The sequence below is a fragment of the Lepus europaeus genome, chromosome 11 (genome assembly GCF_033115175.1).
Source record: "Lepus europaeus isolate LE1 chromosome 11, mLepTim1.pri, whole genome shotgun sequence".
Taxonomy (NCBI): domain Eukaryota; kingdom Metazoa; phylum Chordata; class Mammalia; order Lagomorpha; family Leporidae; genus Lepus; species Lepus europaeus.
Genome location: NC_084837.1, coordinates 24,979,576 through 24,994,086, shown reverse-complemented (window position 1 = coordinate 24,994,086; position 14,511 = coordinate 24,979,576). Strand labels below are relative to the sequence as shown.

The following is a 14,511-nucleotide window of genomic DNA, read 5'->3' as shown; positions in this document are numbered from 1 at the left end:
AGGGAGCGATGGTCAGATGAATTCAGTGACCTGCCCGATGTTGACCAGATGAGAACCCAGCCCAGCCCTGGCTAAAGCAAGGTCTCTTGTGAAATGACTGTGTTCCTAGCTGAAAGCCATAAAATCTATATTTCTACAAAATGGAAGAGGAATGTACACATTTGAAAACAAGCCTAGGATGTGACTACCTTTGAAGCCCACGCTCCGGTTGCCACGCTTGGTTGTACAAGTCTCGATGACTAAATCTTACAAGTTCAAACAGCGGCTTTGCTTCTTTGGATTTTCTCCCAGGTGACTGGAGTTTACTGGGGTCCCTGTGCAAGCCAACTGCTAGTGCAAACACTGCAGATTTTTAAATTTTTTTTTTATGACAGGCAGAGTGGACAGTGAGAGAGAAAGAAACAGACAGAAAGGTCTTCCTTTTTCCGTTGGTTCACCCCCCAATGGCCGCTGTGGCCGACACACTGTGGCCGGCGCACTGCACTGATTCGAAGCCAGGAGCCAGGTGCTTCTCCTGGTCTCCCATGTGAGTGCAGGGCCCAAGCACTTGGGCCATCCTCCACTGCCCTCCCGGGCCACAGCAGAGAGCTGGACTGGAAGAGGAGCAACTGGGACAGATTGCGGCACCCCGACCGGGACTAGAACCCGGTGTGCTGGAGCCGCAGGCGGAGGAGTAGCCTAGTGAACCGCGGCACCAGCCTCAGATTTTTAAATTCTAAAAATGCATCTGTTGTAAGTCATAAACTTTGAGCAAGCAAGCAGACACAGAGCCCTTCCTCCCACCTGGTGATGTGCTACGCCAGGGAGGGTGTCTGATTCTCAGCGGGTATTAGGAGACACAAGAAAAGGGAAGTGCTTGGGAGCTGCAATGGGTCTTCTTCAGGAAATATGCAACCCACACGGACGCCAGCCCCTGGGGACGCCCAGCTGGCCACAGAGGGGACAGTCTCGTGTGAAGGGAAAGACAGTGCAGACAGCTTGTCCTTGCAAAGGCAAATTCTTCCTTGCCACAGCGCCCCCAAAACAAGGTTAAGGACTATTTGCTTCTGCTACGGAGACGCTGGAAGCTCAGAGCAGAAACAGCAGAGTGTATTCCCAGAAACAAACGAGCACTTTAGGATTATGATCTCGGGCACCTCCTGTAAGGCGGAGTGCATTTCCACCTCACGAAGCGACAGAGACGCGTGACAAGGCGATTGTCAACGCTGACCATGTGCACAGACCGCCTTGATACATGAGTGACTGTCAAACCTCGATCATCTCTTAAACACCGGACAGTGGCCCAAAGTGAACCTTGTGATTCTGGTGCCACACCCCAAAGTGCTCGAGGACTTTAAAAGCCTGTTCAGGGGTTGGCACTGCAGGCAGCCGGTTAAAGCCCTGGCCTGAAGCACCGGCATCCCATATGGGCTCTGGTTCTAGTCCTGGCTGCTCCTCTTCCAATCCAGCTCTCTGTCATGGCCTGGGAAAGCAGTAAAAGATGGCCCAAGTCCTTGGGCCCCTGCACCCATGTGGGAGACCTGGAAGAAGCTCCTGGCTTCAGATAGGCGCAGCTCCAGCCGCTGAAGCCATCTGGGGAATGAACCAGCGGATGGAAGACCTCTCTGTCTCTACCTCTCTCTGTAACTGTCTTTCAAATAAAAATCTTTTAAAAAAATGCCTGTCCAGATCCCGATTTCTAGGATGGAATTTGTAATTTGTTGGAAACTGCTATCAAAGATTTCAATTGTAAGATAAAATTCTCATGAGTCATAATCAGTTCACTAACTGCTCTTTCTGTTCGAATCTTCAACGGCGGGTATCCATACAGTGATGGGTATTTCTAATCGTTTGTCGTAGCCTTGTCTGTAGATGGCAATTTTTCACTTTTCTTCCATGTTCCATGTTTCCAAGGTTCCTAAAGTGAACTGGCAGCTTAAAGGGAGAGGGTGAGAGGACTGTGGGGACAACTACCTGGTAGATGGCCTCGTCGCAGGCATTCTGCAGGCCGAGGTTGATCATGGTGTTCTGCAAAGTTCGGCCCATGTAAAACTCCAGGGAGAGGTAATAAACCCTCTGAAATAAAGGAAGGAGAGGTCAGGTTTTCCCTGAGGGCAATCTCAGCTGGCAGCACCCACATCCAAGGTCATAGGTGGGCAGTGTGGCACAGCATGTGGTACTGCTGAACTCCAGGCCTGGCTCTCTCGCTTCCAATCAAGGTTCCTGTTAACATGCCTGGGAGGCAGCGATGCTGGCCCAAGTACTTGCATTCCTGCCACTCACATGGGCGACCGGGATGCAGTTCTGTTCTCCTGGCTTCAGCCTGGCCAAGCCCTGGGTATTGCAGGCATTTGGGGAGCATACCAGCAGACAGAATTTATCTTTCTCTTCGGCTCTCTCTCTCCCTCTGTTTCCCTTTCCCTATCACTTGGCCTTACAAACAAACAAACAAATAAATAAGTCTTAAAACAAAACAAAACAAAACCAAAAAAACAACCCTCAGGGTCCTATGTCAGGCCACCAGTAGGAACCAAACAAGCAAGACAAGCAAGATTACTTTAACACAGAGTGGGTGAAACTCCTACAGATGTTATCACAGAGTAAAAGCACTATTAGCATCTGGTTTTCAGGAAACCATTTTATATACTATTTTTGGCAAAAGACTTCAGTATATTTTTAGTCCCAATGAGGAAAAATAAAGCAAACTCACCCAACTAACTGCATTCAATAGCTTGTGGATTCTCCCCCTTCTTACTCACTAGGCTCAGGAAGTCAGACTGCCAGAGCTTTTGAATCATTCATAAAATATTTCTAGGTGCTTCTAAGGGTGAGGGTCAGGTGCAGTGGCTGGGACCACATCACATCCTCCAAGAAACAGGACGATTCACTCCCTTCTACTCTATGGCTAGAAAATATTCCTCTGCAACTGATGAATACAAGTAAATTTACAATTAATTTTAGAATTGAAATTATTCTAGACAGGCTATGTGCGGGAGATAGTTCCTTCTAAGAAAGACCACCTACGGCTGGCGCTGCGGCTCAATAGGCTAATCCTCCACCTAGCGGCGCCGGCACACCAGGTTCTAGTCCCAGTCGGGGCACCGATCCTGTCCCGGTTGCCCCTCTTCCAGGCCAGCTCTCTGCTGTGGCCAGGGAGTGCAGTGGAGGATGGCCCAAGTGCTTGGGCCCTGCACCCCATGGGAGACCAGGAGAAGCACCTGGCTCCTGCCATCGGATCAGCGCGGTGCGCCGGTCACAGCGCACCAGCCGCGGCGGCCATTGGAGGGTAAACCAGCGGCAAAAGGAAGACCTTTCTCTCTGTCTCTCTCTCACTGTCCACTCTGCCTGTCAAAAATAAAAAAAAAAGAAAAAAAGAAAAAGAAAGACCACCTACATTTGTTAGCGATTGTGCTTGATGGAAAGCAGAAACTTCTCTGTTGACTTGGAAACTGTTTGTGTTTGACCTGGTAAAAGCCAGGTACATTTTATCAGCATTGAAAGTGAGAGGAGCAAAGATCAGACTTGCCTAAAACTTTTTTATCTGGATACAAGCAGAGTTGACTCACAAGATCAGTGGGTAACTTCACCCCCTCTGACAATATCTCCTCTCTGTATCTGTGCCCCTTTTCTTCTCTGCCACACACAAAACAACCGGAGTCTGCAGGTGCACCGACATCAAACCTTCTCAAATTTTAGGGACTCCCTCATTTCCATAAGAACCTAAGACAAAGAGATTTGGCCAACCTGAAAACGTCAAAAGTGTAAGCTTTTTGTAATATTTGCCATATTGGTTACATACATAAAGGGTACTTTATAATGTCTGTGGAAAAAAGAGAATCAAAAATAAGCTTATTTTGGTGCACAAATGTTTGACATCTATGCACTTTTTTTTTTTTTTTGCATTTTCCTTGAACTTCTGCAAGAGCCCTCAGAGATGGACAACACGGTAGTATTTGAAAGTGTCAGTTTAGGAATGCTGTTCTTCCCCACCGTCATCTGACGGAAGAACTGCATTTTGTCTTCACAGGGAGACAGTCACCAGTCACGCACAGCGCGGCATGCAACCCTGCTTTCCAAGGCAGCCCATTTCCTGCAAGCTGCCTCCCTGTGCTCCCTTCTGTGGTTAGGGCCTCCCCAGCCAAGCAGATGCCTTTGTGAGACTGGGAAAAGCCAGCTTTCCTGGCGCAGACAGAAGGCAAACGGGGGCAGGGTTCCATGGATACCACGGCTGGGGCACAGGTACACAAAGACATTGCCATCGCAGGAAACAGTATCTCCACCACAAACACCCACTTGTGTAACAGCACAGTTTTCTCATCCTTCCTTATTTCTATTTCCACTGGCTCTAGAATACAAGCATGATGTTTTGCCTTTTTAATGAACTATGAAAAGGTTATTTATAACTATAACGTCTGTCTAACACCTGACATTGTGAGGGCATCGTCCGGGAATAGTGGCTGCAGCTGTATTCCATGTCTTTGCTTCTCTTTTAGTGATTCCAAATTAGCAGGGACTTAAGACATTTTAAGACAGAAAGAAAATAAGAGAGCACCTCCTTAAGTAATACTCTTTATGAGTACAGGGACTTAAGGTGACTTCCTATTTTCTCATAAATATATTTTGGGGGAGGAAGAACTCATACTTGGGAACACACAAGACCTTGAGAGATAGAACTCTCAGTTAATGACCTCCAAAAGTTTATTGCAATGCCTAGTACTAAAGTATTTGAGCATCTCCAATATGCCTTATAAATTACATGCATGTATTATTATGACAGATATTTTGTTTATTATGCAAAACGTTAATTTTTTCAAAAGGCTTGTAAAGATAAATTAAGGTGGAAACAATAACTAACAATTCTAAATTATGCCTTGTTTCACTCCCAGTATTAATCAGAGGACCTGGGTAGACCTGGGGAGGTGTATGGAAGAGGTGGCAAGAATAAAACTGAGACTGGCAGGAGAGGGGCCGCCAGAGAGCCTACGGTGGGAGGGGGCACTCACTGCAAGTGAGGGGTACAGTGCAGGCAGGGCCCAGACGTGGGGACTGGTTCTGCGGGGGAGCACAGAGGCCCAGGGGGTGATGGGTAGGGGAGGGTCTCCTGGAATAGGAAGGTTTATGCCTGCTGCCTGACAGCTGGGCACAGGGCGAGGATCCCTTTAGGAAGCTTAAGTGGACTTCAATGCATAGAATGAGATTACCAACTCAAACGCCCTCTGGGGCCAGGCAAAGACCATAAATGCATCATGGAGGTTACAGAAAGGAAGCTTCCTGGGCTGAGGACTGGAGTGTGTTAAGCCCTGCCTGAAGGCATCGAAAATGAAATGGCAGAAAGGTGTCTGGCTCGCTGAATACAATGTGTCTGCTGGTCACTGGGCTCCTGCTGCTTTACTGTGTCTTGGGAGCTAGGTAACCACTTAGCACCTGCTGCCAGGGACCAGCCTGGCAGGAAGTGAGGATGGAGGGCAGTGGTGATTTGCAGACAAACTTCAGAAACCCACAGGAATATGGCAACCCACTGAATGGGGCACACAGAAGGAAGTCAAACTGAGAACAGTTTTGTGTCTGAGTGACTGTCATGAAAGAAAGTCAGGCACACAGAAGACAGGGCGAACTGGGAAGAACAATGACTTGAGGTTTTAACAATGTTTGTTTCTTTATTTGAAGGCAGAGAGGGGAAAGAGAGAGAGAGAGAGAGAGAGAGAGAGAGGACACTATCTCTTCTATCTGCTGGTTCACTACCCTAATGCCTACAGCAGCTAGGGCTGGGCCAGACTGAAGCCAGGAGCCAGGAACTCCACCTGGGCCTCCCACAGGGGTGGCAGGAACCCAAATACCAGGACCACCGTTTGTTGCCTCCCGGGGTGCACATTAGCAGGAAGCTGATGGGAAGGACAGGCGGGACTTGATCCCCCACAATCTGCTGTGCCACAATGTCCCTCCCCTACTTGAGTTTTTCACGTGTTGAGGAAACATCAGAAGACTTAGGTGTGTTCCCTGAGCACTTGGCCATGCAGGAATGGAGTATGAAAAAGAGCTCCGGCTGGAGGTGCACCATGGGGACCACGTGCACAGTTCCCGGACTGGGAAGGAGGCATGGATGCATCGGCTGGCTGTACCATGCTTTCTGAGGGCAGGAAGCACCTTGTAGATGAACAGGTGCTGGAGAGCGGATACTACAGCAACATGTTCACTGTTCTGTCCCTGGCATTGCTGTCAGCGCACCTGGCTTCCACCTGCACGCAAGGACGAATCACGAGCTCAGAGGGGACACTAGCCAGGGAAGCAGGAAGATCCGGGGAAAGCAGCAGAGGAGGAGCATACGAGGCTCCTAGGATCTTACGGTGCTCCAGGGGGCTGTGTGTGTGTGTGCGTGTGTGTGTGTGTAGACTGTGCTCGTCCTCCTATGCTTCACGCCGAAAACGGAAAAATTAATTTTGAATGCCAAGTGTAGTGCACTTAGTAACCCCGGCTCTGTGCAAATTAAAAAAAAGAAAAAGAAAAAGAAAAAGATACAGTAGGGGTCTAGCCCGTTCAGTGCCCTAAGCTGCCGCCTTCAGTGCTGACATGCCGTATCTGAGCCCCCGAGGGCTCCATTTCAGATGCAGCTCCTGTTAATGCTCCTACAAAGGCAGAGGGGGAGGCCCAAGTGCTTGGGCCCTGCACCCACGTGGGAGACTCGGATGGGGGCCCTGGCTCCTGGCTTTGGTCTGGACCAGCCCAGGCCATTGTTGCCGTTGGGGAGTGAACCAGCGGATAGAAGACACACATCTCTCTCTCTCTCTCTCTCTCTCTCTCTCTCTCTCTCTCTCCTCCCTCCCTCCCTCCCTCCCTCCCTCCCTCCTCTCTTTCTCTCCTCCCCCCTTCCCCGTTTCCACCACTCTGCCTTTGAAAAAATTTTTACGAAACACATACCCGGTAGATAAATGTATACACAAGGTGTTTTCTCCAGCTACACTGAGATTCCCAAGGCTACAGTTTAGCAGTGTCTCGGCCTGCCGGCGCCCAGGCCTCTGCGCTGGGCCAGCGGCTGTTTTCCCACCGTGGGGATCTCCCTTCTCAAAAGTTCCGCAGAGACCCTGGGAGCGCTGGGGTCACAGACTTTTTTCCTTCACACTTGCACACACGCTCAGACACGCTGCCGGGTGTCCCCCAAGGCCTCCAGGACGGAGTTCATGTTTCCTCCTTCCACTCCGCCTCCCACCTGCCCCGTCCAGGTTCCTCAAGCCCACCCTCCACGCCTTCGCGCTCCTCGCCCAGCCCCTCCCCTGCGCCCCCCCAGAGTCTCCGCCCCTTCCCAGATGGGCCAGGCAGGCACCCAGCTCCTCCGCGGGCCCAAAGCGGCCCAAGGAGCCCCGTACCCCAGCCCTCTCGCCACGGGTGGACGCCGGCCCTCGTCTCCATCCCCGGGCTCCCTAGACGGCCCAGGAGCCCCCCTGTACTCCCTCAGGAGTCCACTCAGGGCTTCGGAACCGGGTCGGGCAGCGCCCACGCCCCCTCTCCGCCCCACATTAGGCAGCCCCCAGGAGAAGCCTGGGTGTCCCCTGCTCCCCCGGCTGCGGTCGGGGGTGCTCGCGGGGCGCGGGGCAGCCCGGGGCCGTACCTTGGGGCACTTGTCGTAGTAGTGCTGCTGCGTGCGGATCCAGCGGCCCACCAGGTGGTCGCGCACGGTGTGCGCCAGCGCGAAGAAGTAGTCGCGGGGCGTGGCCACGTTGCGGTCCTTGACCAGCGTGAAGTGCAGGTGCCGGTTGAAGCCCTTCTTGAGCTCGGCCACGTTCTCCACGCCCACGATGCCGCGGATGCTGATCTGCCGCCGCCTCTCCTGGTCGCTCAGCGGCTTGGCCATGGCTGCGGCCCGGGCGGACGCGACGGCGCGGGACGGGAGCCGGCCAGCCGCGCGCTCGCCGCCGCTTTAGAGGCGCACACGGGGCTCGGGCCCGCCTCCCCGGCACCGCCCCCGTCTCCGCCCCGGGCCGGGCTGCGGGAGGGCGGCCTCGGGCTCGCCTGCTGCCCGCGCTGGGTGTGCGGAGGCCCGCGTGGGACAGCGAGGGGCGCAGACCCGGGCCCCCTGAAGGCTGCGTGCGGTGCCGAAGCCGCCTCCCGCCCGCCCGCGAGGGTCTGCGCGCACCGGTTGGGGCTGCCCCACCCCCTGGCCTGGCCTTGGCGTCGCCCCTTCTTGGAGCCTTGGGCGCCAACGTGTCGTCCGCTCCCCCCCACCCTGTGGACTGTTTGTTTGGGTTTCTGGATCCCTGGCCTCAAGCCCGCCGGGTCCAAAGCGCCCTGTGGCTGCACCGCAGGGCTGGGATCCTGGCCATCGGGGAGGCGCGCTGGAGCTTTTACCCCAGGCCCTAGGTGTGAGTGAAGTTTTAACCGAAGGTGGTGCGGGGAGGAAGTAGAGGCCTCTGTGTGTGCCAAGCGAAGGGGGTACTCCTGTGCCAGCTGCCTGTTTGGTCCCCAGGGCCACTGACCCCTGCGCCTGCACCTTCCGCTTCCGTGGGGTCTGTGTATGTGTGTGCACTGGGCCTGTTAGGGTGTGTGTGTGTGTGTGTTTACTCCTTGGCCTGTTAGGGTGTGTGTGTGTGCACTCCTTGGCCTTTTAGGGAGTGGGGGGGGGGTGTGCGTGCACCTGGGCCCGTTAGGGTTTGTGTGTATGTTTGCACCTGGGCCTGTTGTGTGTGTGTGTGTGTACTCCTTGGCCTGTTAGAGCATGTGTGTGTGTATGTGCACCTGAGTCTGGTGTGTGTGTGTGTGTGTGTACTCCTTGGCCTGTTAGGTGTTGTGTGTGTGTATACCTTGGCAAAGGCAAACACACGGCCTGCTAGGTTGTCAGAGGTTTTTAAAGCAAAGCTGGATATTTTGAGTTGATGCCTGGGTAGTGGGCGGGATTATTCGATCCAGACCAAATGAAAACAAGCTTCGAATCGCCCAGGGCTGGCACGATTTCCAGATCCTTGTCCTGCCAGCCGGGTGGCACCTTAGGCAATACCTGCACTACCCAGTGACCTGCGCTGGCTCGCATTTACAGCAGAGATGAGGCTGAGGGCTTGATCTGGAGGGGAGCAGAAATGCCCTAAATTAGGGGCAGGAGTGGAGCCCCATCGGAATGATGTCATTTTAACAATCAGTGAGGCCTGTGAGGGGAAAGCAGGACAGGGTGGGGTGGGGGGGAGGCAGAAAGAGAGGGTCCTTTGACAGCTCGCATAATAAAATGTGTGTTTCTTCATCTGCTTTGGACACACCCCCAGGATGGAGTCCTTCACACCTTGGTGTGAAATAGTTGGATCGGCTCTACCAGCTGCACGGGACACAGGGTGGAGAGGGCGACAGGACGGAAGGGTGAGAGGGCTCAGAGGAGCTTAGTTCCAAGGAGACTCTGAGCAGAAGGCAAGAGGAAGCCAGGCCGCTTGGATGGCTGGGGAACTAGGGCGGACACAGAACAAGGGAGACACGGAGTGCCGAGTTAGTGCTGCGTAGGACGGTTTCAGACAGGGGGCTCCCGGCGGCCTGTTGACAAGGGTGTAGGACGCTCTTGTCGGAAACCCAGGGTGCTGAGCTAATGCCCGTGCTGGTCTCTTGGTCCGGGACCCAGGCAGAGAGCTTGCACTTCTGAGCTGGACATCTCTGTAATGGGAGACACCGAACCAGAGCATGTGGGCCAGGCCCATGAACCCCACGTGAAGAGGAACCCAGTCTTCCCGGGCGGTTTAGGGGTTCTCCACACTTAGTCTTAAAGGACAACCTAGCACTTGGCCAGTTACTCCCTTCTCACTTCTCTTTCAATCTTTCAGAAAAGTCTTCAGTATGACTGTGAATTAGTTACTCTACATTCTTCAGCAGAACTTGGGCCGGGTGCTAGCATCCTACGAGAATTTATAACATTGTCTCCTCTTCTGGTGAGCGATACTTTCCCGGTTTGTGTTCTGATTGGTGGGGGAGGGTCTCTGCTTTTAAAATGTGGGTATTTGGTGCTGTTAAGGTGCTACTTAGAATCCCTGTGCCCCACGCTGGAGAGGCCGGGTCTCAGTGCCAGCTCTGCTCCTGATTCCAGCCTCCTGTTGATGTCACCCTGCTCGGCAGCAGGAGAAGCCTCAAGTGCTTGGATTCCTGCCACCCCTGGGGGGACTCAGATGGAGTCTCCAGCTCTTGGCTTCAGCCTGGCCCGGTCCTGGTTGTTGCAGGCATTTTGGGGAGTGAACCCGTGGCTGGGAGAACCGTCTTTCTGTCTCTCTCTACGTTTCAGATAAAAATAATGAAAATTTAAATTTAGGGTAAAGTGCATTTGTTTAAAGAAAAGCAATAGTGGGGGTGGTCCATGGGTGTGGCAAAGAACTGTAGCATAGCTTGCAGCTGAAGCTGTAGAAACAAGGAATGGGATGGTCTGGCTGGTTCCTTCCTGGTCAGAGAGGTGCTAATTCTGTGCTGGTCTGGGACACTGAGTTTTTGAGATATTAACATTACTTTTTTTCTGGGCCAGTGCTGTGGCATAGTGGGTAAAGTGGCTGCCTGCAGTGCCGGCATCCCATATAGGCAACTGTTAGAGTCCTGGCTGCTGCAATTCCGATCCAGCTTCCTGCTAATGCGCCTTGGAAAGTAGCAGGGCCCCTGCACCCACGTGGGAGACCCAGAAGAAGCTCCTGGCTCCTGGCTTTGGACTGACCCAGCTCTGGCTGTTGTAGCCATTTGGGGAGTGAACCAGTGAATGGAGGACCTTTCTGTCTGTCCCCCCGCCCCCCCACCACCCTGTAACTCTGCCTTTCAAATAACAAATAAATAAATATTTAAAAATACCCACTTTTCTTTAGCATCTTCCTAAGTAGAAACACCAGATACCTTGGGGCCTGGAGAAAGCACCAGATTTCAGTTGTTCACGTGTTCACATCGGCATTGCCAATGACGACCTGTGTGATCCCGGCTTTTCCTCCACTGCTCCTTGTGGCTGCCGTAAGAAGCCAGCATTTGTGAGCAGCTGGACAAACTGTCCAGGCCTCACTGGACATAAGAACTGGCCCTCGTCAGGAAACAACCATGGGCACGCATGGGAAACAACCATGGGCACGCATGTAAGATTGGGTCTTCCGAGAAGCTGAGGCAGGATCAACAGGCAAAGGATTGGACAGGGAGAGGGAGCCAGGTGGGCCTGGGAGAGCCCTGCACTGTGATGCAAGCCTGAGCCAGAGAGCGGCCACATCCCAGGCTGTGTTCTCATCCCAGGCCACTGGCCCTGGAGGGAGTCCGCTCTCAGAGGAACGTGAGGGCTCTGATAAATCCCTTTAGGGAGCAAAGCCATCTGCTCCCTGGCTCACTTACGCTCCCTGCAGCTGACAGTCTGCCTGGTCCATTCTGGTGACCACCAAGAGAAGGTGTTCAATAAAGACAGGTGAGTAGCCACTGCGTCTCACAGAAGGACGTGTTGCTGTGGCCTGCCACTATCAGATCCACCAGAACCACAACCAGCATTATCCAAGGGCGCTGGCTGGGCTCTTCCTGTGCGTTTCCTCATTTTGTCCTCTCACCAGCCCTGCGAGACAGGTGGCATTTTTCTTCCCATTTTATAGACAAGGAAACTGAGGCTTGGGGAGGTGAAGGAGCTCGCTGAAGATCACTTCCCAAGGAAGTCATGGGGAAGGTTTTCAAATGCTTGAACGTGCTTTTCCTTGCCTTGAAATAGGATTTGGGATCTGTATAGTAATGTAAATTTTGACGGTATCTCAGGGAGGCTACTTAGTGGGTGTGTGCTGTTCATTGGCCTTTAGAGCTACTTTTCATGTTTTCTGAACTCAGTGAAATGCCACAGTTCTACTGTGGCCCCGTAAACAGGTCCCTTGTACCCTGGATTGGATGGCACGAAGGAGCTTAGTGCCCAGGGAGTGAATTTCAGGCACACATCTCTGTATGCACCTGTCCACCCAGGTTGCTCCCTGGGCCCTGCTGTTCCAAGTGTTTAGAGACGGCCCAGAGCCTGGGTTCATTCTCCTATGGGGTGCCCCTGGCACCCACAGACAATGCAGCTGACCTCCCTGCTGTCTCTGAGGTCAGCCGTGGCCCTGGCTTGTTACCTGGGCATGTCTGGTGTGTCCTGGAGCAAGCAGGTGTCCCTCCTACCTCCCGGCCCTGTCACCTTCGGTCTGCTGGTGACTGCAGCAGGGAGGCGTGTTAGCCGTGGTCTAGTGGGAGTTTCTGAGAAGCCAGCCACAGGTCTCCCTCCTGTCCCTCAGATCCCCGTGTCTATGTGGAAAATGCTGACAGTGGGAGAGCGCTCAGAGCTTCGAGTCCAACTTCTGCAAACTAAGGGTAATCTCCATCCTTCTCTCTCTAAAGTGACTAAGCTCCAGGAAGATGCCCGTGTGGAAGTGCGAGGAAGTATCAGAAGCCTTAATAAGATGGAAACTTGGGGGCTGGTGTTGTGGCACAGCGGCCTGTGATGCCAGTGTCCTCCCATGTGGGCGCCAGTTCGAGTCCCAGCTGTTCTACTTCTGATCCAGCTCCTTGCTAACAGGCCTGGGAAATCAATGGAAGATGGCCCAAGTCCTTGGGCCCCTGCACCCATGTGGGAGGCCCAGAAAGAAGCTCCTGACTCATGGCTCCTGGCTATGGATTGGCCCAGCTCTAGCCGTTGTAGCCATTGGGGGTGGGGTGGGGGTGGGGTGAACCAGCAGATGGAGGATCTCCTCCCCCGCCCACGTGGCTCTACCTTTCAAATAAATTAATAAATCTTAAAAAAAAAATCCATGAACTATTAACCTAAGTCTTTGGGGACTAAACCTTTAATACAGTGCCTTTGGGGGCCACTCAAACTAATATTCAAACTATAGCAGTACTTGGACACACACAGGAGGATACTTCAAAAAGTTTATGGAAAATGGAAATGGAAGAATGTATATATTTAATTTACTGCCCATCTGAGCTTATACACTATTCATATTTGTTACTGCCTGCTATTGTTACTCGTGCGATAAGACTGAGGTGTCCGAAAGGGCTTTCAACTTTGTACAGCAATGAGTGCGGTGAATATGGGGAAATTTTGCAAGGAGCTATGAACAGCTCTTGACTGAGGAAGTGAGACGTGTACTAAGATAGGATTTCATCAGATAATCATGATGCAACATGCAAAAGGGTCAGCCTCCTTGCTACCTTGTCTGAAGGCCTTTGTCAAAGCAAACTCTGCGTAAGCACACACAATTCCTGCCCTTTGTACGTGATTGATTCATGGCAGGCACTCGGCATACAGAACATATAGGCCCCCCTACAAATGGTACTGGCTTTGGAATTTTGTTCCCTTGATGGGGTAAACCTCAGGCATCACATCCCCAGGTTCTCAAATGCCAGGTACTTTAACTTCTCTGAGTTGTTCAATTGTCCTCCAAGTTCGAACCATGAAGTACTCCGAGACTGAAGGGCGACATTGGTAGCTTGAAACATACACAAATGTGGAGGGAAAATTGCTTCCCTTTCATTTAATGTTTTCAAGAATGGAGCCTGGGAATTGGGATAATGTATGAAAAGCTGATTTCTTATGCAAATGATGAGCTTCTATTGGTATTTCTTATAGTCAGATTATAGTTTATTGAGCATAGTTTTATATGATGTAATCTTGCTCTGATTTTCAAATTCAATGTTGCTGATATATCAGGAAAACATTTGTTAAATACCCAGTGTGAGTCCAGCATTGTGCCGGGCACTTGGGAAACTTCAGTGAAGCGAATCAGCTGAAGAGTGGGGAAGGCCTTTGGTCTCCTAGCAACCCTCCCTCTCTTCCTCCTTCCTTCTCCTCCTACACTCAGAGATGAGGGAACTTCAGAAAGTTCACGCAGAAGAGAAACACAAGCTAAGTTTACTTTGGTGCAAACATTTTTGAATTTCATGCATTTAAGGGAATCTTTAAAAGGTTCACAGAACACATATTATGAAAAAAGTCATGCATGGATTTCAGATTCCTTTTGCATGAAAACCAACTTATCTGTGGCCAGTGTTCTGGCCTAGTGGGTTAAGCCACTGCTTGCCATGCCAGCATCCCATATGGGAGCACCAGTTTGAGTCTTGGTTGCTCTACTTCCAATAAAGCTTCCTGCTAATATGCCTGAACGCAAGAAATGATGGCTCAAGTGTTTGGGCCCCTGCCACCTATGTGGGACACCTGGTTGGAATTCTAGGCTCCTGGTTTTGGCCTGGTCCAATCCAGGCCATGGTGGCCATTTAGAGGGTAAATCAGTAGATAGAAGATCTCTCTCTCTGATCTCTGTCTCTGTCTCTCCTTCTCTGTCACTTTGCCTTTCAAATAAAAATCTTAAAAATCTTGCTAACTTATCTTTAAAATTCCATTTTCCATGAACGTTTTAAAGCACTTTACAAGTCCATATACTTTTTTTTTTTTTGACAGGCAGAGTGGACAGTGAGAGAGAGACAGAGAGAAAGGTCTTCCTTTGCCGTTGGTTCACCCTCCAATGGCCGCCGCGGCCGGCGCGCACCGCACTGATCCAAAGGCAGGAGCCAGGTGCTTCTCCTGGTCTCCCATGGGGTGCAGGGCCCAAGCAC

At 51.9% G+C, this 14,511-nt stretch overlaps 1 protein-coding gene across 1 annotated transcript in view; it reads right to left on the bottom strand.

Moving 5' to 3' along the window:
• The window catches only part of PYGL (glycogen phosphorylase L), a 40,279-nt gene extending 32,396 nt beyond the window's left edge, over window positions 1–7,883 (bottom strand). Inside the window, exons 1-2 of the mRNA XM_062205143.1 lie at window positions 7,583–7,883; window positions 1,954–2,055 (exon numbers count right to left, since the gene is read on the bottom strand). Of these exons, the coding sequence (XP_062061127.1) occupies window positions 1,954–2,055; window positions 7,583–7,825 (345 nt within the window). The 5' untranslated portion in view covers window positions 7,826–7,883. The remainder of the gene's footprint in view (window positions 1–1,953; window positions 2,056–7,582) is intronic.
• Window positions 7,884–14,511: the final 6,628 nt, after the last annotated feature.